At 37.1% G+C, this 24,481-nt stretch overlaps 1 protein-coding gene across 1 annotated transcript in view; it reads right to left on the reverse strand.

Annotated features, from left to right (window-relative positions):
* Positions 1-2,672: 2,672 nt before the first annotated feature.
* The window catches only part of GUCY1B1 (guanylate cyclase 1 soluble subunit beta 1), a 45,238-nt gene continuing 23,429 nt past the window's right edge, over positions 2,673-24,481 (reverse strand). Inside the window, exons 5-14 of the mRNA XM_028104442.2 lie at positions 19,419-19,616; positions 15,789-16,019; positions 14,429-14,545; positions 13,325-13,458; positions 10,618-10,815; positions 7,824-8,061; positions 6,632-6,772; positions 5,738-5,892; positions 5,072-5,198; positions 2,673-3,849 (exon numbers count right to left, since the gene is read on the reverse strand). Coding sequence (XP_027960243.1) covers positions 3,826-3,849; positions 5,072-5,198; positions 5,738-5,892; positions 6,632-6,772; positions 7,824-8,061; positions 10,618-10,815; positions 13,325-13,458; positions 14,429-14,545; positions 15,789-16,019; positions 19,419-19,616 — 1,563 coding nt within the window. The 3' untranslated portion in view covers positions 2,673-3,825. The remainder of the gene's footprint in view (positions 3,850-5,071; positions 5,199-5,737; positions 5,893-6,631; positions 6,773-7,823; positions 8,062-10,617; positions 10,816-13,324; positions 13,459-14,428; positions 14,546-15,788; positions 16,020-19,418; positions 19,617-24,481) is intronic.

A 24,481-nucleotide genomic window follows, 5' to 3' on the forward strand; every position in this document is an offset into this window, starting at 1 on the left:
TTTAAAAATTTAAGCTTCAAAGGGTACTACCAAGAAAGTGAAAAAACCCCACATATTAGGTGAAAATATTTGCAAATCATGATCTGGTAAGTCTAGTGTACGGAATATAAAAACTCCTGCAACTCCACAATTAAGAAAGCATAATAGCTCAATTTATAAATTTGGCAAATAATTTGGGTTTTTTCCCCAACTTTTCAGTAGCCAAATATCTTTCATTGGTAATGTTATTAAGCTTATATTTTGCAGACTAGACATGGCAAGAAGAAAAATGGCCACAAAACGGTGAAAGAAAACAAAATGCCAGGACCCTCTCACCCATTCATTTCCTCTGAAAAAATCCACAGGGAGAAAATGAGCATTCCTGTATTACAGATGATGATACCGTGGTTCAGAGAGGTTCACGGGCCTTCTGACTTTTACCCCTGCCAAGTTCCTCGCCCATGTGGTGTGGTAGTAATCATCCACGCTTTCCTACCTCATGATAAACGGCCACACCTCATCAAAGCCCAGCACAACTTCAGCTCTGCTTCCCACACCATCACCAACGCTCCTGCGCCTCTGTGGGCCCCTGGTGCGTCAGTCACCAGTCCTGCGCACAGGGGGAGCTGCCCGGGTCTCTCCGGAGTTGTGGGACACCCACAGTGGGCGCCAGCGCGGGAGAAGAGCCCAATGGCGGTGGGAGCCCGGGAATGGGGGGAGTTGGGGGTGTGGATCCTGGGCAGCCCAGCAGGCAGCTGGACACTCCCCCTCCAGCTCTGGATCAACACCTCTACTCAACGCCTTCAAGGCAGAGGGCGGCGGTAAGGCGGTCAATGGGGACCCCGTGGGTGGCCTGGCAGCACCGCCCACCGACTCCAAAGAGCAAATAATTTGAATAGGAATTTCTTCAAGCAAGATATACAAATGACTACTCAGTACATGAAAAGATGTTCAACATGATTAGTCATTAGGGAAATACCGACCAAAACCACGATGGATGGCCCTTCATGCCCACCAGAATGGCTTAGATCAATAGGACGGACAATATAGAAAGTGCTGTGCAAGATGTAGAGAAATTGCAAGCTTCATACGCTGCTGGTGGGAAAGAAAACTGGTGCAGCCACCTTGGGAAACTGCTTAGCAGTTCCTCAGAAAGTTAAATCTAGAGAGTTCCATATGACCCAGAAATTAAACTCTTAGGTATATACACAAGAAAACTGAAAACACATGCACACAAAAGCTTGTCCACAGATGGTCACAAGAGTATTATTCATATTAACCAAAAGTGGAAACAACTCAAATGCCCATCAGTTTATGAATGGGTAAACAAAAAGTGGTATATCCATACAATAAGATATTATTCAACCATAACAAGTAAGGAAATACTGATTTATGGTACAACATAGACAAATATTGAAAACATTACACTAAGTCTAAGAAGCCAGATACAAAAGGCCACATATGTATGATTTTGCTTTTATGAAATGCTCAGAATGGGTCGATCCTTAGAGACGGAAAAGTAGATTAGCATTACCAGGGGCTGGGGGAAGCGGTTAATTGGGATCGACTGCTCACGGTTACAGGATGTCTTTTGGGGGTAATGAAAGTATTCTGGAATTAGATGGTTGTACAACTTTGCGAATATACCAAAACTACTGAATTGTACACTTTTAAAGAGTGAATTTTATTGGGTTATAGCTCAACAAAATAAAATCCAGCAGGCCACAAAAAGCTAGAAAATGGATTAAAAGGGAATTGTTGAAAATTTAGTAAATTTTAGTAACTCTAGAATCCAGGTGGCAGGGGAATACAACTCCTATACAACTCCTTTGACCTTTTCTTTATGTTTAAAATTCTTATCCAAAAATGTTTGTGAAGTAATTGACCAGAAACAATTTTTTTAAAAAATAAATACGAAGCAATCAGGGTCAGTGCAACAGAGAGACTTCAAGGAATTTAGAAATTAGGAAGAGAACTTTATGCAAAGCAAACTCAATGCACAGGATTGCTGCTGTCCATGAGGATAAGGCAGGGGAGAAACAGGAGACACTGAGCGTAGGCCACTGGACTTGGCCTAGAGCCTTGCTTCTTTTTTTTTTTTTTAATTTTATTATGTTGTTAATCACCATACATTACATCATTAGTATTTGATGTAGTGTTCCATGATTGATTGTTTGCGTATAACAGCCAGTGCTGGCATTGATTCACCTTTAAAGGAGACCTTCCTAAAACCCTCCCCAATCTCCCTGCCCTCTCCTGTTCCCATCCCACCTTCATCCTCTCCTTTCTCATTCGCTAAGTAATCATTCAGTCTGTTAACTATGTTTCATCACTACCAGTCTCACATATTTTAATTAATTGTATATGATGTGTCTTTCACTCCTAAAAGACTGAGATCCTCAAGGTTGTTGTCATTTCCTATAGATCTGTGGATCTGCCCTCCAGGTCTAATCTTGCTTCTGCCACTTTGTTGGTACTAAAGAAAAACAGCGTTTGAGGATAAGGCTATCTAAGAGGAGCCATTCAACTGTGTAAGAACAGTGAATCGAAATTAATTTAAAGTGCAGAATCAGGCAAATTATAAAATGTACTTATAAAAATGACAGTAATAATATGGCCAATAATAACATTAATATCATTTTTGTTGAAATACAGTCTAGAGACAAGTGGAAAAAATAATTTATTGCGATTCTCTTACACATGAACATGGGACATTTATACATATTTAGAGGCGCTGATATGAAATGCTAAATTTAAAGACAAACATTTTTACACAAAAGTAGTTGCACTATATTTTATAAAGGTAGGTCTTAATAAATTATCAGAGATATTTAAGAACAATAGGCCAATTATTCCAACAGGAATGCTTTCTATGTCAAATTTAAAGTAACTTTTCTGAACGTGATGGCCTGGATATAATCACATTTTTCCAAGCTAAGAAAAAGAAGCTCATTTCTGGAAAGAAAAGGCCAGAAATGGCCCTTTCGGGGGCATCCCAGCAGTGTCTCCAATTTTATTCTTGGATGTGGTTAGAGCGCCTAACATTTATCCCAAACTAATGTAATAGCTCAGTGTAGAACAGTACGGCTTCTTATGACTGTTGCATGTGGTTAATGAGATTTAATACAAGGGATATAGTACAAATGATAGAATTTTAGAGGAATTATAATGCCACATGACTTGAGTGAACAACCAAATATTTTGGTAACAGAAATGTGCATCCTCTGTTTTTGAAGGAAAAGGAGCACAATTCAAAATAGTCACTATTTTCTTAGCATGGTATATTAATTCTTATTCTGGGAATCTGAAAATAAATGGCACTTTTTCCCCTAAAACTTGGAATTCACTCCTTTATAAAATGATTTCTATAATGATGTACACCAACATGATATAAACTTTGTTGTATGTTATTATAGTCATGAAAATATACATAGACATATACATGGAACACTAAGCAGATTTGGTAAGCCATGATATGATATATACACATGACCAAATACTGTTCAGTGTCACTTAATTAAATTCAACAAATATTTATTGGGTGCCTACCACTTGCAAATTACCATGCTCGGCAATGCTTGTGGTAGATCTTAAAACACAGGAAGCTCACATCATTCACATCTAAAGCCAAACTTCAGGTAATATACTAAACCTTGAACATAATCAAAAGCAGAGCTAAGGTTGAGTAATGAATCATGAAAGCTATACCAAGGAGAAAGGCTTGGGATAACTGCAAAAGACAAAGCGAAATCTGTATCCACAGGGAATAATGGCTCCCAGGCTTGGCACGTGACAGTGGACAACAAGAGCCCATTCTGCGGTCTTCTTCATCCCACAGTCTAACATTCAGTCATCATCCTGTGTTGTTTCCTTTAAAGAGTAGAATAAACAGGGATTCATTTTGTGATAATAAAGCTAGGAGTATCCCCCAAAATATTTTCTTTCTTTTTTTCTTCAGATGGAAGTGTGATCTGCATTCGCATCTGTTTTTCTGTCCTCTCACCCTAATTCTGGGCCACCCACCTAAAATGAGCAACACTTGAGGTAGAGTTTAATTTATCAGAAGAACACCCGTAAGCATGCCAACACCACAAGTAAACTATTTAAAGTAAAAAGAGCAGAAAGAAGATAAAGATAAATATTTTAAAATCTGGCATTCCATTCCTTTTAGGACTTAGGCTCTACCAGCATTTTTAGGGGATGTATGCATATGGAAAAAAGAAATATAATCAGCGAGTCTCACTCCCCTCTAAAGAACCAATACATCAACAAGGGAACAAAGTCTCAAACTCGCTCCTGATGCAGCGCACTGCATTTGGGAACAAAGGGGGCATGACCTTGGTGTGTGCAAGCCCGGTGGGAGTCGGGATTCCGGGGCGGAGGGCCAGCGTCTGAGAACTGTTCTAGCATATGGCTTCCAGCTAGAGTAGGACCATAGCTCTAGCGCGAACCTGAGGCTCCCCCACACAATCATTCAGGTTCGGGAAGATTATAAATCGCTCTTCTTTCTAGGAAAAACGCCCAAGGGACTAGGACGTCTAGAGATCACCAAACACTCCACAGGGAGATGGCTTGACCCTCGGAAGGACCCGAAGCTTCATGACGAAGTAAACTCCCATAAGTTGTGGTCCTGACTCTGCCCAGTGGTGATCTCAGAATGGCTTAAGGAGCTAAGGAAAGAGTCCGGGGAGTCTCTCGAAGCCCTTTCACCTCAGCCGTGTTTGAGCCAGATTTTGGTGGAAGAACAAAAACAAAAACAAACAAACAAACAAACAAACAGACAAAACAGGTCTTCCCCATCTGGTGCTTTTGGTTTTAATTTCATGAGAGGACAAAAGCCGGCAACCATAAAGTATCCCCTAAGAAGTTTTTATTGTTCTAACTGGCTCATTAATGTTTCAGTATTTCTGCCAGTATTTCCGCTACTTTACTTGAGAGTTCACTTCTGTAAACAAGAGTTCTTTTCAAATAAAACATATACTCAGTGATTATAAATTAGCTCCCTCTATATTTTATTTATTTATTTATTTATTTTTAGCTGTCTATATTCTGTTTTTTTTAAAAAAAGGAATTGCATGCTGTTTAGTCATACCTCTGTTCCTGTATTTTTTCTGGAAAGAAACCAAACTTGCATTGGCTCTTTTTTGCCCTTCATGGACACAGGGCCTCGGTGCTCCAAATGGAACTGTGGATCTGAGTTTTCTGGTGTCATAAGACATCTAAAAGACAGGGGACAGGGAATAGGGAGAGACATATGGAGTATGGTTGCATGGAGAAAGTGACATGAACCAAAATTAGAAATAGAGACAATAATGACATACACTACAGTTTTATTTAAAGGTAACACAAGGTTTTAGTAACAATGATCATATAGGGACTTCCTAAAGTGGTGTGAAATCATTAAAAGTAGGAGTAATGATCCAGTCTTCTCAAATAAGAAATAAATAATCCGAAGAGCGTTAAGTGACGACTGCTTATTTTTTAAAGATTTTATGTACGTATGTATGTATTTATTTGGCACAGAGAGAGAAAACAAGCAGGAGGAGTGGCAGGCAGAGGGAGACAGAGAAGCCTGACTCCAGGCTCGACCTCAGGACCCTGAGATTATGACCTGAACAGAAGGCAGACGCTTAACCAACTGAGCCACCGAGGTGCCCCATGATGACCGTTTAAAAATAACAAAATCACTGAGAGTTAAGCCGCACATAAAGAGACATTTTTCTTGCAAATCAGTAAATACTAAGACATGTTTTCTTACCTGTACGTATATTCAGACACATTTATTTTTCCTTTTTCTCCAGTGGTTTCTGTTCTGCTTGTGAGGTTAACGGTATTTCCAAAAAGGCAATATCGGGGCATCCTCTGCCCTATGACACCAGTAACTACCTCTCCAGTGTGTATCCCTATTGTGATCTGCAGAAATCAAACCTTTGTTTCAATAAGTTCAATCACCAAAACACTAATTTTTGATTACTTTATATTACAGAATGTAGAGTCATCATATAAAAATCATAGGAATTCTCCAGAAATCCAAGCGTATTACAGCATATTTATAAAATAGAAGAACTCCAAGTGTATTTATAAAAATAAAAAACCCTCACAAAATCAGTCTTCCAAGAGAAACATTCTTTTTCTAAAGCCTGAAGATTTCAAAGATATGAATCTTGTAACTTATATGAGACACAGGAAAAGAGATTTTAAAAACAAACTGAGGGTTCTAGAGGGGAGGGGGGTGGGGGGATGGGTTAGCCTGGTGATGGGTATTGAGGAGGGCACGTTCTGCGTGGAGCACTGCGTGTTATGCACAAACAACGAATCATGGAACACTACATCAAAAACTAATGATGTAATGTATGGTGGTTAACATAACAATAACAATAAAAATAAATAAATAAACCAGAAAGGACAGGAAGTTTTATCTCATCCTCATGATTTCAGCACATGGAATAGACTAAGTAATTTCAAATAGGTGGACAGATTTCCCATCTCTAAGAAAAAATGGAATACAATGGGTTTGAAAAAGATTATGTATAATCCTTGTTCTCAAAGAGTCTTTCCTTATACATAATTAATAATTGCCTGGTAAAAAATGTGAGTCAGATGTCCACAAAGGTCTACTACTACTATTATAATATCTGTTTTATTTACTAACCTGAACAGATTCGCCGTCCACTTGAACCTGACCAGCAATTTCCATCATGTCCAAGGCCAGGTGGCAAATAGATCGTGCATGGTGGATGCACGGCTCTGGTAAACCACTCACTGTCATATACTTATCACCAACTGTCTCCACCTAACACAGCACATATAATTTACATGTTCATTGGTTAGAATAAACATTACCATTTCATTTGCTACCCTTATATATATATAAACAATGTTTTTCCAAGGCTACCAGTAGCTTTAAACTTTCCTTCTCTGAATTCTTTTAAAATTCTAGTGCACTCAACTCCAATAAGATTGTAATTGTAATAAAAACTTGTAATTATTTCAAATTTACACACTGGCACTTGAGGTCTTTGATTACAGGCAGGTACAGACCGAGCATTATTCTCTCCCTAATAATTCCTGGTTTCTCACCCCAGATACCTTACAATTCAATAGGACATTTAATTACCAATAACTCCCTAAAATAATGATGGGTTACGGCACAAGAGACACTGCCCAAAGCCCAGTGATTTACCATGTTCATTAACCATTTATATTTTGATGTGCTCACAAAGTGTTCCAGTGTACTTCAGAAAACCACTCTAAAATAGATTTTGTGGCACTCCTATTGCTCCAGATGCCTGGAGATGGTTTAGTTAACATTCTTGCTTTTATGAAGCAATAATCCCCTGACTTCAGTTTTCCAATATTAGAGCTGTTTTTAATTGGAACAAAGAGCAGAAATGCCTTATAAATGTTTATCTTCAAGTCAGTGTTATCTAAAAGCAAATCAGAGTCCCCAGTACCCTTCTCCTGTTCTCCGACTTCTTTCCTATGCAAAGCATTTATATATTTCAGTAAAAATGTCTCCTGCAGAGCACTACAACGAATTTTATGTTTATATTACGTGTGATAAACAACCTGCACAGATTCATTAATGTAAGTGCAAATGAGCTGCTGAACATTGCATTTTCACCAGGGGATCATCATCGCTATTCCTTTCGGTTACCAGGAAGAGAAAGTTTTGTAACAAGAGGGAATTATTTAAGAAAATGGCAAACAGTGAATACACGGAGGCTGGCTGCGTCATGGTTATAGGGCTAGCGTCAGAGAAGGTGCCTGCAGTGCCTCTGAGCGTTAGGGTCCCAGAATTCAGACTCGGAGGAGCCCTGCATTAGGATACGATCCGGACTTGCCTTATAAACAAATGGATTTTTCCGGGAGTCGGTCAATGTGTCAAATCTGGTGTAGAGGTCATTGAGGAGGTTTACAATCTTCATGGCCCCTTCTCCAGATGCATGCTTGCTACAGAAAGCATTGAAGCCCACAATGCCACTAAAGAGGATGGTCACATTGTCGTATCTTTTGGCAGGCACCGGACGCTTGTGTCTCAGCTCATTGGCAACAGACGGAGGGAGGACAGAATACAACAACCTGTTCAGTTCGGCGGGGTGGGGAAAAAGCCACAGTAAGAAATGCTGGGAAGAGCTTTAGTGCTTCTACTGTCCACCTCCTAGAGCCTTGATGTCGTGTGTACTGTAAAATCCTGGAGTGGTAATAGGACACCCATTACTGTCCATTTATGTAAGGGAGGGATCGAAGATACTGACATTTATTTGTTTTAATCACATACAACATTTCCACATACAAACCAGTTCATACCAAATGAAAATAAGCCAAACAAATAAATAGGCAAAGCGGAAGACTGGCCATAGGATGCCACAGTTTTCATCTGTGGGACTGAATTCCGACCTGCCATTATGGTTCACAGTATGAAAGCTGTCATCACGAGCACTTAAAACGCTGTCTGAGTAGCATAATACCAGGACCATGTTTATCTCTTAGGAATAAGAAATCTACCTGAATTTGTGTAAATAATATTAAAAGAAGTAGATTTCGGGGCACCTGGTGGCTCAGTCGGTTAAGCGTCTGCCTTCAGCTCAGGTCATGATCCCGGGGTCCTCAGATCCAGGCCCTCATTGGGCTCCCTGCTCAGCGGGGAGCTTGCTTTCCCCTCTCCCTCTGCTCCTCACCCCTGCTCGTGCTCTCTCTCTTGCTCACACTCTCTCTCTGTCAAATAAACAAAAATCTTAAAAAAAAAAAAAGGTAGATTTCTCTTCAGTTTCATGCATGCCTCACTCCTCTGTGGAAGAAACTGATAAACCAGATGAAGATTGGACTACGCAAGAAAAGACTGTATTTCTATAGGTAATACAGAGATTACTCTGATGGCTTCAGGGATTACACTGAGGGACAAGTGTGGTAAGCACAACAGGAAGGGGATGAGAGCTGAGGGTTGACAGGAGAGAAGCAGAAACAAGGGCAACCGATGTCTCTTGGCATGAGGATCCAGCAGAACAAATGATACCTCTCTGCTTTTTTCTTCCCTGTAGCCAGAGGGCATTCCATGCTAAGTTTAATCTTACAGGCTTCATAAAATATGCTATTTTCAGGGATGAAGTTGTACCACTCACTAATCAAACCTACAGTTTGGATTGCTTCTCAAACAGGGGGAGGAATTTGAGCTGCCTGCCCTATATGCTTTCTGAAATTTGCAAAATACCTGGATAGACTAAGTAGTCCACTTAGGGCCACAAGGAAAGTGAAGAGGTCTCCAAGAAACTAAGCATAGCTTAGTCCAGACAAGTGAATTAAGAAGCTAAGGATAAAGACGGACATTAAATGGCATTCTCCATGTCATCCATGTTATTAATCCATGTTATTAATGCATAGTTAACTGATGTGTTTATGTCTTGATACAGCATTCATCCAAGGGCAGCTTCACATGTATCAGTGGAAAGAAAAGTATAGAAAGTGATGCCGTTATCAATACCTGGGTGTTCAAGAAGAATGAAATAGTTCTTATGTATCTTAAGTATTCAAAGGAATTATTTGAAAATGAAGAATTATCTTTTTTTTTAAGGTTTTCTTTTCTCCCATGACAGGGAAAACTATTGGTATGAAATGATCAGATCATCCCACCAAATTTGTGGGTTTTTATATATCCCTTTTGGCTCTAAAAGTTCATATAAAGGTAACTAGCATAGCATTATAACTTATTAAAATTCTAACTACTAACTTTGTTTTGTTCAGAAGCATGCACAAAAGACATAATTTTATTCCTTAAGTTTCAACTATATAATATACATTTTTTGAAGTTATTGAAACTTAAGGAAGTTTTATCCTTAATGCTACTCGTCCAATTTTTCACAATTTAACCCACCATTCATAGAAAAATCGTAGTTTTAGATTGTTTTTTTTTTTAAAGATTTATTTATTTATTTGAGAGAGAAAGAAAACACATGGGGGTGAAGGGGGCAAAAGGAAAGAGAGAGAGGCTTTCAAGCAGACTCCCCGTTGAGCACGGAGCCCGAAGTGGGGCTTGACCTCACAACCCTGGGATCACCACCCGAACCAAAACCAAGAGTCCGACCCTGAACTGACTGAGCCATCCAGGTGCCCCAGATTTTATTTTTGTTAACATATGTCATTACAGATGCCATTGTTGTGATTACAAATGACATCACAATCTGTCAAATTCATATCTGCCAAGCCCTAAAATAATCTAGACTCCGAGAAATCTTTTAAAAGACAATGGCCAGTTCTAAGTACAGTGTTCTACGTAACCCTCAGAACCCAGGCAGTCCCTGGCAAACAGAGGATACTCAGTACACAGCTCTCACATGAAGGAAGGAATGAATAGAGTTCAACATTAAATACTCATTTGATTTATTGTACTGATTTTCCGAGAGAGCTATTTTGGCATCTGTTCTTTCAACGTGGTTTATAAAAATAGAAGACATATTTCCACTACCATTAAGACTGATTTATTTCTGTATGCATAATTTCTTTTTAAGTGACATGGAAGGTTTTATTTACTACTCTGGAGCTACAATGGGCTCCATGCCTCTTTGGTGTGGTGATCAGACTTAACTGTAGCTGAGTCACAGTATACGATGCCCTTCCTTCACCACGAGGTTACATTCTTACGTGTCTGTCTTTTTCTTTTCATCTTCCAAGGCTCTTAACGTGAGCTGCAGCCTGTCTGTGAGGATTTCCAGTTCTTGGGTCAGTTTGTATTCCTCTCTGAATTGTTCTCCCAAAAGAACGAGATCGCGTGTGGCGTCGTGCAGAGGGATGTCACTCAGATACAGACCTCTCCTTGTCAGATCGTCAAGATTCATCACACTGTCATACAGGGAAATGAGGCAAAATCAGCGCCAACTTGTCTACATGATAATCCTGAGCCTAATGACTATACAGGAGTATAACTCTGTCATCTCCTTCCATTCAATTTCTCCCACCCATTCAATAGGTCAGGTTAAAGACAAGAAAATTTGGAGTCACATGAAGACTATGACTTCACTCTTTTATATATTTAAAAATCTATCAAAGACACACATTTTGCCAAATCACCCTTTTAGATGCCATCAGCCTAAATTGAAAGTTAAGGTAGAAATCCGTCCCATGAGACCTGATCAGGTATTTATCACAAGGCTGTTATTCACTGCTATCACATTTTCCTCTCGTTATAAAGAGATGAAGAAAAATTTCTTTTTACCCTCTGTAACAGGGATGATAGTGCTTCTTTTGAGAACCCAGTTCATTTTGGCCTTACGGATTCTTGGACTCTTGTAACTGGTTACTTTTCCTCTTTAGGTGCAATGATTAGAAGTTTATAATCAGATTTATGACCTGAGGTATTTTATGTATTTATGACTTTGTGACATGTATTTTATGTGCTACTCTTCCTTCTGGTTCTAATTTCTTCTACCACCCTTCTTTTCTTGGAAAATTTTTCTCATTTTTGAAACATTATTTAATCTTGCTAGATTTTATGCATCTCTGTAACCTAAGTTATTTTTACCTAAGTTATTTTTAGAATAGCGATGATCTGGTAAGTGACTGCTTTTTAAAACTTTATTTTTTGCTTAAAATGTCTTAAGGTTATGTTATTTATTGGATTGAATTTTCTAAACACAAAGTAACTACTTCTGGGCATTCCCAATAAGAATTTCTCTAAAATGACATAACAAGTTTTGACTTTACTGAAGAATTTTAGATTGATAAAATGTCTCCTTGTTATACGTTCTCAGCAGAAATGTCCACAAATCAAAGCAAAAATTAGCATGTCAGTATAGAAAAATAAAATGATCAAAGAGTTAACTAATGAAACACATGGTCTTTTTAGATTTTGTTAAAATGCATATGTATGTTAAAGCTCACTTTCAGAAAAAACCCATCTGAAAAGAGGTCAGATCACCTGCTAAATGATATACAAGACCTACTCATGAGTAGAGAAAAAAAAGATTATAATCTTAAAATGAAAATGGCTGAAAATGCTCATATTGAGTTAGAAAACAATCAAATTATGTCTCACTCTTCCAAAAATTATTCTAATGGACTATTAACATTTTTTTTCCTAAAGTTAAACTAATCGTCTGGAAATTATTTACTTTACAGCTAAAACTACTTTTAGGTGATTTCATTTAATGGAAGTACAAATCTTTCTATACATACGGACAGGTACAATATAACAAACTGTGAATATGTCACTATGTGAATTTCTGCATATGGCAATTAACAAGAAGACTCCAAATTGTCTGCTTCTGTTTCCAAAGAGAACTTTATCTCCATGAATAGAAATTGTCCCTACTGAAAAGCTGTCATTCTACTAAAGCTCAACTGGAAAAGAGGCAAAAGAAACAAACACTTAAAGTAGATGAAGATATAGCAGATCAATGTAGGTGACTAATTAAAAAATATAAAGAATTTATGTTCTCTAATTTTGTCTCTTTTATTTTTGTGATACATATTCTCAGGAAAAAAAGTCATTAGTCTTATGTAGTCTTTAATAGTGTATTAAAGGAAGTTGTACGAAGTTTCTTATGTTTTTCAGAGATTTTAAGGCAGTATCTTTAAATGAAAAGTGATCATGGCGAACTTTAAATTTTTAGCCAATAGCTCACCAAAAATGCTTGATTGAATGTGTTACTAAATAATGTGTATAGCTTTCAGTTACACAAAGTTATAAATACACAAAATATCACCTAACAAGTTCCAATTACCTTTTTCTAAGTAAATGTAGATATATTTCTCTTATTTTGAGTTCCCATGCATCTTTTAGTAAAATGGTTTGTCAAATTGGAAAAACAACATCCTACAGTTTTACTTCCCTCTGATGTTTATTATAAATAACATAATTTACATAAATTTCAATGTAATACTATATTTTGAATAGTGAATCCTGATTAAAGTTGCTATATATTTTTGATATAAAATAGTTCAAATCCAGAAATAATTTTAAAAAGTAATTTCTCAGTGCCAAACATATCCATGTATTCATGCCATCATATTAGATGCTCTACAGAATTGCTTTTCTATATGACACCTCTTTGGAAGGTATAAAGCTATAGAATTAGCTACCTGCAGACGAGATTTTTCCATCATCTAATGGCATTAACACTCAGCAGACTGATTAAGACAGGACAAATAAAAAAAGAATACATGATTTCTTCTGAGCTTATTACAAATGTGAAATGAAATTATCTTTGTTATAGAGAGGTATATAAACAAGGTTGTAAAATCTGATTACACTTAGAACATGTAGACATGATTAAATAAAATGTTATTGAATTTCTCTGTTAGCTAAAGATGGGTACTTATATCCATTATAATTAATCTAAAAAATGATTACCTTGGTGAACACAGAAAAAGTATGCTATCTGCTTCAGGTAAGTAGATCATTTGACCCTTGAGACGTAAGCAGCTGATCTCAGTCCCAGTCAGTTCATCCTCACATTCTAATTTCTCTACATCCAACAATCCTTCCTTGAAAAGGCAAGACATAACCATTAACTAGTACCTTTCTCCCTACCTAACAATTCAGCAAAAAAGCAGGACACGCATGCTTCATTTCCCACCAAACCATAAGGGAGAATAAATGCACCAAGTAGATGAGGAAGGGCATTTCACCAAGATGGTACTAGGTAGTAAGCAAAGTTGGCTACCTGGCAAACACTGCAGGGAAATGAATTGACTATCTCCTTTAAACCCAGAAAGACAATAGGTGTACTACTGTTGGCATATTTGTTTAAAGCTTCCGTGAATCGTATTTCTGATTTTCTAGTAGGGCTACAACACATAATACTAAGTTCTAGCAAAAAATAAACCAAGCGTCTCCATTCTCCACGCGTGGATTCACAGACCAGCTGAGAGTAGTTCCAAATACATAAAGTACATGTGGGTAAGGCCTTTGCAAGGGCTGCAGGAAGGACAAGATGTGTACTCTACAACACTTTTGCTATACCAATCTGAAGAATGGAAACTATGAGATCTGGGTGCTACCTAAATAATCAACTGAATGAATATGTTATCACTTTTATTTTCCCACAAAAATGGCATGAAGAATAATAGACAATTTAAGGAAGAATTAAATCAGGGCTTTGATTGAAATTTAAAAACATCTTTATCAGTTTTGATTTCTAAAATAGCACATGGTAGCTTTGGGGAGTAAAAGATGTTTGTTTTATTATGTGAAACTGACCTGTCCCGATGAGACAGTCTCAAAACTTATTTTTGTTAATTCTGATCAGTTGATAAAGGTTCCACTGGCCCTCAGGCAAACCAAAAATCAGTAACATTGCCTTTGAAATAGGACTCCCTCTGAGGTTTTGGTTGGGATCTGTCTATACCTTCTCCATATCACAGAATGGTAGAGTAGCTAACTTTCCCTCAGGGCCACTTCTAATTTGTAACATCCCTTACTCAATCACATTGAAAGACGTAACATCTTAATTACCTTGCTTCTCAATACAAAAACCGTATTGATGTGTGAAAGGATCCCATGGAAACTAATGTCAATATGAGGACGAACGAGAGAGAAGACGGACAACAAGCTGCAGTTCCCAGGGTGGAGCTACAATGTAGATGAAAAGAAAAGAACATGTGATTAGCTGAAATAATTCTTTTGATTTGAGATTAGATTAAGCCAGCTCAAAAAGACTTAAAAATAGAAAACCATAATCACTTGGCGGGGGAATTGCCTCAACCACGAACTCCTCTCTTGACCTATGTCACTCAGCAATCAAATGGGCATCATATCGTTGCATGAACACGAAACCTAATATGGCTTCAGAGCATTCATATTCAAATATAAGCTAACATAAGCAAGAGAAGCATTTTCAAAGAAGAAAGAAAAGAAACGTGTCTTTTAAAAACGTAGCATGAGGTCTCAAATGCCTGTGGCTTAAGATGAACTTTAAATAGCAAAACCACCAGCAAATGCTCATAGTTTATTAAGAGATGGCTAATAATAATAACAGGTAACAGTTAATAATTGCTTAGACAGTGGACCAAATGTTCTTTATGCACTCTGTCTCCTCACATTATAATGAAGGGAAAATAGGCAGAGAGAGGCCAGGTAATGTGCTCACATTCATACAATGAGAGAGAGGCAGGGCCAGCATAGGAACCCACACTGTACACTACTCTGCTTCTGGATGTATAGGTCTACCACAGATCCCATCTGGGCTAATCCTCAATTAATAAGTCTCTTTAACTACAAGTGCGAAGTAACCCTAACATGTTAGATACAACTTCAAAAGTTAGTTAAGTGAGAGAAAAAAGTAGAAAGGATTTTTCAAATGGGTCTGAATAATACAAATCAAACGCAGATTCTCATCATCACCCCAACTGTTGTCCTTTGATGCTTTGTCTGCTCAACCCTATGAGAATCTATCATTTTCTTCTTAAGTGTTTGTAAAATTCCCTTCTTTTCCCTGAAAATGTCAATGATTGACTTTGAAAGATATTTGAAGTCAGCGCATATTTACTCAATGAGTGAATAAATAAGTGAAAGACGCTTGTTACCAGAAAATCACCCATTTTCTCGTTTGAAAAAAAAAAGCATTCCCATATAATTTTCCCACTGTCCCTGTAAGTGACTAAAACAGAAAAATAAATAAATAAGTAGCTTTCCTAGAGAAAGTTGCAGTATGCTCAAATATACTCAGCTCACATTTGAAAAATTTATGATATGTGATGTGTTGCACATCACATGATATACAGTCAATGTGTTAAATGAATAAATGACCATATGTAACAATGGCGTATTCATGGCCTTTTGTCTCAAGCCTCAGGGAAGCGTGAGGTCATTTTACCTGGGGAAGCACTCTGTATATGGCATTGCCACACTGAGTAACCACTAGGTCCCGGTCAAATATTATGTGAAAAGGAAAAGCTTTGCAGAAGGTATAGGGGCTGATGCGTGATTCCTGGGTACCATTTTCTTCAAATCTATCAAGATCTTCATAAAAGTCTTCTTCTTTTGACTCTTTTTCTTCAATTAAAAATTGAGTATGATCACATTCTTCATTTCTTTGCTGAATAACCTGGATTTCAAAGGGGGAGATGGTGTTGATTGTCTGCATTTCAGTTTGGTTAAAATACCTAAATACTTAAGAAACTGGTTATGAGAATTGCACTTAGAGGGTTAACTATGCAAATACTATGCATGTCTTAAATAGGAAACTATTTCTAGATATTGTCTTGTGCAATGTGAAAACTGAATAATTATTAACAATAAAATTGCAAATCTGGTATCGGTCCTTTAGTAGCCCAGATGGCCTCTTGGGTAGAATTAGGAGAAAAGCACCCCCTTGTCCTGGAGGTTCAGCCCACTCAGCCAGGTACACTTGTTCAGTGAACGACCTACAAAGCATACAAAGTGGCTCTATTTAATATGATAAAAAATGATATTCACAGAGAGAAATGAAATTTAATAGAGATATATATTTTAAAATACATGCAATGTCACAGTGGCTGGGTGGCTCCATTGGTTAAGCATCTGACTCTTGATTTCGGCTCAGGTCATGATCACTGGGTCGTGAAATCGAGCCCCATGTTGGGGCTCCGAACTCAGGGAGGAGTCTGCTTGAGGTTCCCCCTCTCCCTCCACCCCTCCCCGGCTCCCACTAAATAAATAAATAAATAAGTAAATAAGTAAATAAATAAATAAATAAAATCTTTAAAAAAATACATGCAGTGTCATTTTTATCCATCAGTTGGCAATTATGCAAAATACCAAATTGGGTAAGACACAGAAAAAGAGTCATCTCAAATACCACCAGCAGAAGGGGATCTTGATTAAACATTCTGAAGGGTAGACTGATAATATATAAGTAATCCCCAAAAAGTTCTATATTCTCTGATTTAATTACAAATCTAGGAACTCATTCTGAGGAAGTAATCATAATAGTGAGTAAAGCTCTGTAATTTAAAGAAATAACTACATTTCTAAAATATTATTCATAGGCAAATACATTATTAAGGTTTCGAGAAGATGTTTTTTCTTTTGAGTTTAAGGAACTACAAACAACACATCCCCTTAAAAAGGGAAATACTGTATCTCAACTGCGGCCAAATCCAAATGGAAACTAGTTGGGGCAAGAGTTCTTCAGTTACAACTAAATGAAAGCAGAATGTTGCTCTTTTTCGCTTTTTTTGTTCAGTTCACTGCGCCATATTCTGAAACTGCAGAATGAATCACAATTAATACGGCCGCTATTGTATATATTCTTTCAAATACAGTTTCCTGACGGAATTAGGATATTACTACTATCAGTGTCATCCTAATCTACTACACCGGCTAAATATCAGTATTCTTACTTATGATTTAAGCATTCTATCCCACTAAAGTTGCTTTTTCTAAAGTTTCATAAACAAAATAAGAGTCAATCTTTAAAATGTTCTGCTCTGATTCCATTTTAGCTACAGGAACTGAATTATATGCAACCTCAATTTACTAAGTAATTCCTCAATTCTGCTCTTTTGCTTTGATTAAATTGTCAAAATGAACTGCTTTCTGATCATATTTTTAACCTCTCCTCGGCATATTACTTCTTGACATGGTATAATATTCCTTAAGTAGTTAAACTGTCTGGTAGCTCCGGACCTGTTAAGCTTACAGATTCAACATAATACTTCAGGAAATTAAAACAGTGCCTTTGACAAAAATTAAATATACAAAACATAACTAAAAATGAAAATATTTCAGAATTCTGTGATGGCGTACTTGAATCAATAAAGGCCACAAGGCAACCTAAATATTGTATAAAGTAAAGCACATAATTAAGTAAAAACTTGAATTTTATATAGAGTGTGCTGTCAACCTTCCATGACAAATACACTAATAACCATAGCAACTGCAGGATCCAAGTGTGCTCGAATTTGTGTTTCTTTCCTGAAGTTTCTGTACTTGTCTCTTGCTCAACTTGCCTAAATAAAAAAACAAAACCAAAAGTAGAAAGACACAGTGCATAAAGCCCCTGATGAAGTCTCACTTAGTATAGATGTAGTTGTTAGTGGGGTGCCTGGGCAGCTCAGTTGGTTAAGCGACTTCCTTCAGCTCAGGTCATGATCCTGGAGTCCCGGGATCGAGTCCCGCATCGGGCACCCTGCTCAGCAGAGAGTCTGCTTCTCCCTCGGACCCTCCCCCCTCTCATGCTCTCTCTCTCTATCTCATTCTCTCTCTCAAATAAATTTAAATAAAATCTTTAAAAAAAAAAAGATGCAGTTAGTTTGGTACCAGGATCAAAAATGAGAATGAAAGGTATCTAATATTTTGACTAACTTCCAATGAGATTCCTAATCATGGATAAATTTGTATTCATTGCCCAAGGTTTTAATTTAACTTTTAAATGTCTCTGGATTTGATAAGGTCAAGTTACACAGAGTCCCACTCTCTGGTTGTAGAAAAATTAAGGCTGCACCTGGGAATCACCAAGTGCCCCCATGAAGCATGGACACCAACTCCTGAAAGAAAGAAAGAAAACCACAAAGCCTAATGTAACACTACTAGATGAACTAAACGGGACACTTTTCCAATGTCATCAATTTAAATGCTACAATTTTTATTTGGCATAATACTGTACTTAAAGCTTGGGCTTCACATATGAGCTAGAACATAACTCTGACACCTAGGAAATATCCATAAAGAAAAAAAGCTGAAATGGGGTATCCCTTTCCCTAATTTTCTCTAACTTAGGGCAACTGAAAAATGGCTCTCAAGGCTGAATGTGCTTAGCGCACAAAAAGCAGTTGACTAGGAGAGACCGTGTGGGTCACAAAGAGTCAAACAACAGTTCTCTTTATTGCACACAGCTAAGACCGCGTATTATCAATAGCAACACAACTTTTAAAGTATAAGACCTGGCTTCTTTCACCTTGTAATCTAATAAAAGAATTAGAATTAGAATTAGATCTTTTAAAAAAATAGATTAGATTTAGAATTAGATTTTTTTTAAAAAAGCAAAATTTTTACATCACAAAATGTGAGATTCCAACTATATTTCAGGGACAGACCAAAAAAATCTACAAAGAAATAATGAACAGCAGAACAATATCTGATTTTATATTCTCTTAGAATTTGACTATCCACATTATGGGTTTTTTGTATGCTGAAGGCATACAGTTACATACAGCTTAGCCAGTCACGTATCCTTCTGCTGCCCAGCTGGTGTGTGCTCACAGGAGATGCAAACTAGGTTTCATGTTGCCTTAAGCAATGTATAATTGGAAAGAGATATCTGCTGCCACAGGGAAAAAAAATATCCTGTAGAATGATTTCCAAGGCCAAATGTAGAGTATTGCTGGTGCAGCACTGTTATAGCTCAAATATATATCTAATGAGGTCCACTGGCAGTGATAACCAAAGGTAAATTCACAGGGTATCATGCTTAATATTCTATATGTCAGATGTGTTCAGAAGAGTCTCCATCACTGACCATTACCTTCATGTCTATTTCGGTGCCATGTATCTGTTGAGCTACTGTTTTGATGATTCCGATGACAATATCCTGAAGTCCTTCTCTCTCTGAGTAATAGTGCAGAATGAGTCCTTTGCCCTTTTCTGCATCGGTGCATCTAAAGGAAGGAGCACGCATACCCGGGTAGATAGTAGCGAGGTGGTCATGCAGAGCATCAAGGTTCTGCAATAAAGAGGAAATGGCACGAATAGATGATGCCTCCACAATGGCAGCTGACATTGAGAAAACAAGATAGAGAAACAGGGCCCAAATCTGAGGTTAGTTGGCAGAATGATTGAGTGAACGTTCACAGAGCACACAACCTTCCCCTGTGCCCTGGGACAACTGTAAGGTAAGAGCCATGGAGAACGTAAAGCTAAAGCAGTATGATTAAGCCTATGAAACATAAGCATATTATTTTGAGAGGTAATATTTTAGAATTAAAAACATTTTATAAGTTAAAGTAGCAGGATTGTTTCATATTATTAGTACCCTCCAATCAAGATACAGCATCACCACTGACCTGTGAAATAATTATCTTTTGGAATGGAATCTTGGAAAACTAATACATTTACCAGTAAATGTTTTCTGGACTTGTAGCTTTGCCATTAACATAGAACATACCAAACTCCCCAGCATCCTGTTTTACTCACTGATACACAAAACTTATTTTATAATAAATTGCACCATTGCACCAGGAGCAATGGTGTAAACTGTATGTTTTATTTGGTCCAACGTGGTCTTTCAAATAACAGTTCATAATGTGTTAGCCTGTGTGTGTCACACACATGTTGTAAGATACACACATCATAGCACAGTATAAGAATTAAGAGTGAGGTAGCTTTAGAATTAAGTAGACTTCGGTTTAAAACATGACATTGTCCTCAGCCCTATAACAGCAGCGAACTGAACTGTCAACACCTAAATGAGCAAGGAAACAGTTATCCCCTAGAGACTACATAAAGGAACATAGTCCTGCTGACACCTTCATTATGGTCTAGTGAGACCTTAATGGACTTTGACCAAAAAAATACAGAATAAATTTGTGTTGTTTTAGGCACTTATATTTCTGATGATTTGTTATGGTAGCAATAAAAACTAACACACCAAGCAAATAGTAATCGATCAATAACTGGTCATTATCACTAAAAACAAACAGGTAAAATAAAATAGTTTCAGAATCCCATGAGGATAAAAGAACGCATCAAAAAAGAAGGTGCTGGAGAGAGGCCAAAACTAGTTCCAAATGTCTCAAAGAAGCCAATTTAGGAAAACAGAGACGAATCCAGTGAGATATTAGGAAGTGAGTACAAGGTGGCTCCATGGGTGCCCAGATTTGAGAAATACTCCACCAGGGCACCGATGGCACTCTGGTTTAGTTTTTTTCTGTCCCCTCCATTCAATGATTCGTTCATTCTGTAGTTACTCCATATGCATTATATATTATGAACTGTATGAGGTACAAGCTGGGGGCAGGGTAGAGGGTCAGACACAAATCTGTATGACCTGGACCTTGACTTTAAGCAGCTCATGGTTCATATCACAAATAAATGTGCAGAGTGGTCTTGAGGCATAAATATTGGAGCGAATAGCTCAGACTGAAAGAATGGGGTCCAAAGACTTCAAGGTGAAGAGAAGCCCTGAGCTAGGTCATGAAAGGTTTGACGTTCTGATTCAGAGAATTATTTCAATAGTCTTCTCAGTTGAGTGAATCTGGTTTCTTTTTCAACTGCCTTCATGCCTAGTGATTTTTGTTTTCTTCCTGAAAATTACACCTGTTAAAATCAAATCAGGCCCACTCTTAACAAAAGTTTCAGTTTGTCCTGATTGCCTCTAGAGGTTGCTATTGCCATATAAAAGGAATCCAATATGGCAGACACTAAGTATTGGACAGTTTATAGAAACTGCAAGCCACTGAAGGCCTAAAACTATTTTACTTGGTTGAGTCGTAGGAAGTTCTTATAAGTTTTCCTCATGAAAATTCTTCCCTGGGAAGGGAAGACGTGAAGGCTGTTCCTTTATAACTCTTCCAGATCCCTTCTACAACTACCGGGGTTGCAAAAAAATGTGAGAAAATCTGGTGAGAAGAAACATCACGAGAAAAGTTGGGTACTTATTTCCATTTCTCACAAAGTAAAAATTGAGCTTGTTGCTGCATTTAGGAAACGTCCTAATGTAGTCAGTCCCAGGTACTATGCTGTGGCTGATTTCAAAGAAAAAAGAAATTGAGTCCAATGATAAATTGAAGTATGTATCTTGATTTCTTTACATTTTTCCCTCTACAAAATGTTCAAATATACCATAAATCAATATGCCAACATCATTTCCATCCTCACCTATTTTCCTCTTGTGTCAAATTGTACCATTAGCACATTTCTATATGCAACTAAACAGATGGCGTGTGACAGTAACTGACACCATTTACATAAGTAGCACCACTGATGCCAACGAAGGCCAGGGATAGGCCTGGGTAGCCCAAGACCCTTGGTCATGAGTCACACAAAGGTAGACACGGCATCTTAAACGTGGACCCATTTTAATTTAAATAAAAATACTAATAATCCTAAGGTATTAAAATTGATAATAAAATACTGCTTAAATTGATCACTTCAAAGCAAGTGGAATACCAAAACGCATCAAGCCAGAATGTTCATCTTTTAAGTTTTTGTGGTAACCAACTCTCCAGAGTTTTCCTGTTTTATTGAATTTGCTATTAATTAAATGGACAAGTAAAGTGCTTTCCTGGAGCATAAAAGATTTAACAACACTTAATCTGAGATTGATTTTCTTTAGGTAGTATCTAACATACAAAATACTCTCAGGATTTCTTTAGTTGCAGCTTTCCTTACTTGGTTTTACTCTCTCAAAATTCAAGTGATGACCACAGCCTGTCTACTATTAGAAATGGACTTCATGATTAAAAATTAAATTGATTTCATTGAGTACATTTCTATTGCTAAAAATGAGCCTTCTTCATAGTTAGACTGTATTTCTTTGCAGGAACCTAAAAGACGACAAAAAAAAAAAAAGATTCTCAAAAAAGCCAAGGGAAAACTCTGTCCACCTTTTATAATATGATCTATATAAAGCTAATTATTCATCCACATGACGGTAGCAATGTAGTCTGGAGAACAAGAGTTTCATATTAAAACTGGTATTCTGTTTTATTTCTAAATATACCATGGGAATAGGTATACAAAAAAAGACCTGAATGGCCAGTTATAAAGAAGTATACGTACATAAAAGAGACATAAAAAAATGTAAACACAACATATATTTTAGCACAGTAGATTCCCAGCGAACAATAAAGCAAAGCTTAAGTATGCTCTGACTTCATTTTTCTTAGCTTTATAAAGTCAGAAAACAAGAAAGGGATAGAGAGCAGGTTCATTTATCTATTTTCTTTCAAGATGCCAAAAAGAGGAGTCAGGTTTTCATTTCACTTATGTTCCGATATCATTTTACTGCTTTTTCTACAAGCAAAACGAATATACTTTTTCTACTCAGGAATTCTGCTAATCCATAAGTCCAATTCATCTTGTCACCTAGCATTTATTATTTACAGAAGAAAAATGAGTGGTGGCATCCTGGGAAACTGTGGTGGAGATCTGGATTTAGTAAAATCCACAGATTTAGGAAACAAACGAGAATTTATTATTCCTTTGAGAAATACTTTGAAGTTCCATATTTTCAAAGATCTTGGAATGGTTCAAAATAAATGCAAGTTGTCTCTGTAATATGCACAGCAAAAATAAGTTCATACATAATTATAGAGGCAGAGTTTCCAGGAATTAACTACCTCATTTCCCTGCCTCCTCGGCATCTAATGAAAAATATCTAAATGATCCACATGTTAAGCGGGTGGAGTAAGTCGTCGCCTTGAAAGTTTTAAGAGAGATTTTTCAGTCTCCAAGTAGCCTTATCCTAGCGAATGGGGGGAAGGGAGTGGCCTGTGTTACTGGAGAACATGACTGAAGTTTAGATTAGGAAGAAACCTTCAAAATCAGTCATTTCAAACCTCTCTTTTTAAAGGAAGAAAGATGAGATCAAGCATTTCCTTTCTTTATACTTCTTATACTTCTGAAAAACATGACCAACACCAGCATTTGTGTACAAAGCAGCATGCAATTTGAAACATATTTTGTCAAGTTTTATGGGACATAAGTCATTTTAGAACTTGAACATCAAAAAATGAAACAAGCAGCACCTAAATAAAGGTGGAAAACCCAACCCATATAACGGGAAGCACCAAGGCTGGGGTGTGAACAGCATGAGATCAGAACAACTAAGAAGTTAATGCTTTCATGATAACCCCTCCTGCCTTTTCCTCTTGGAGCTACTTCATGGGAAATAGCCTTCCAGCTGAAAAGATACAAGCTTTTTAAGAAGAAATAATGTACGGCACTGTTTAAAAAGAAATTGTATCAGAGTCACTAAAATCGTTTCACTGGTAATATTGTTAAAACTACATATAATTATCATTACCATCCTCTCGAGAAAAGTATGTTAATTAAAGAAAAAAAGGCAAATAATCATACCTCTGTAAAATATTTTACTTATTATACTGCTTTTAAATTCATGCTTAAAAAATATCCCATTTATATACTGCAATTGACAATGTTTTATAAAATTGTGAAAATATATGTCAGTTATTCAAAGAGAAAACAGTCTTACAATTCTAAAATACTCATCTTCCCTTATAAGTCCTTACTTGTCCATTTTAAAATTGCAGGTTATAGAAATTGGCATTTTGGGTGTTGAGAGAAACAGGTCCTTTTGAAATTCAAAAGTTAAAAATAAAATGAATGGTGCATTTTTGTCTAAGAAATATTATAAATAATTTAGGGAAGTATTAGAATTTCACAGCTGTTCAGGAAAATCCTCATATTTCCCAAAATAACACTTCGCACAAACATTTAAGAATTTTAGATCCGTCATCAATCCCAGACTGCTTCTGGTAGGCTGGCCAAATCACTGCTGTGTTTTAAAAGCCAAAACCTCGAGTCCACCTGAATTTGAAGAAAATCCCATTGCAGACTGCACAGAGG

The sequence above is a fragment of the Eumetopias jubatus genome, unplaced genomic scaffold (genome assembly GCF_037043125.1).
Source record: "Eumetopias jubatus isolate StellerSeaLion01/CBP00866 unplaced genomic scaffold, mEumJub1_p1.0 scaffold_2, whole genome shotgun sequence".
Classification (NCBI taxonomy): Eukaryota; Metazoa; Chordata; class Mammalia; order Carnivora; family Otariidae; genus Eumetopias; species Eumetopias jubatus.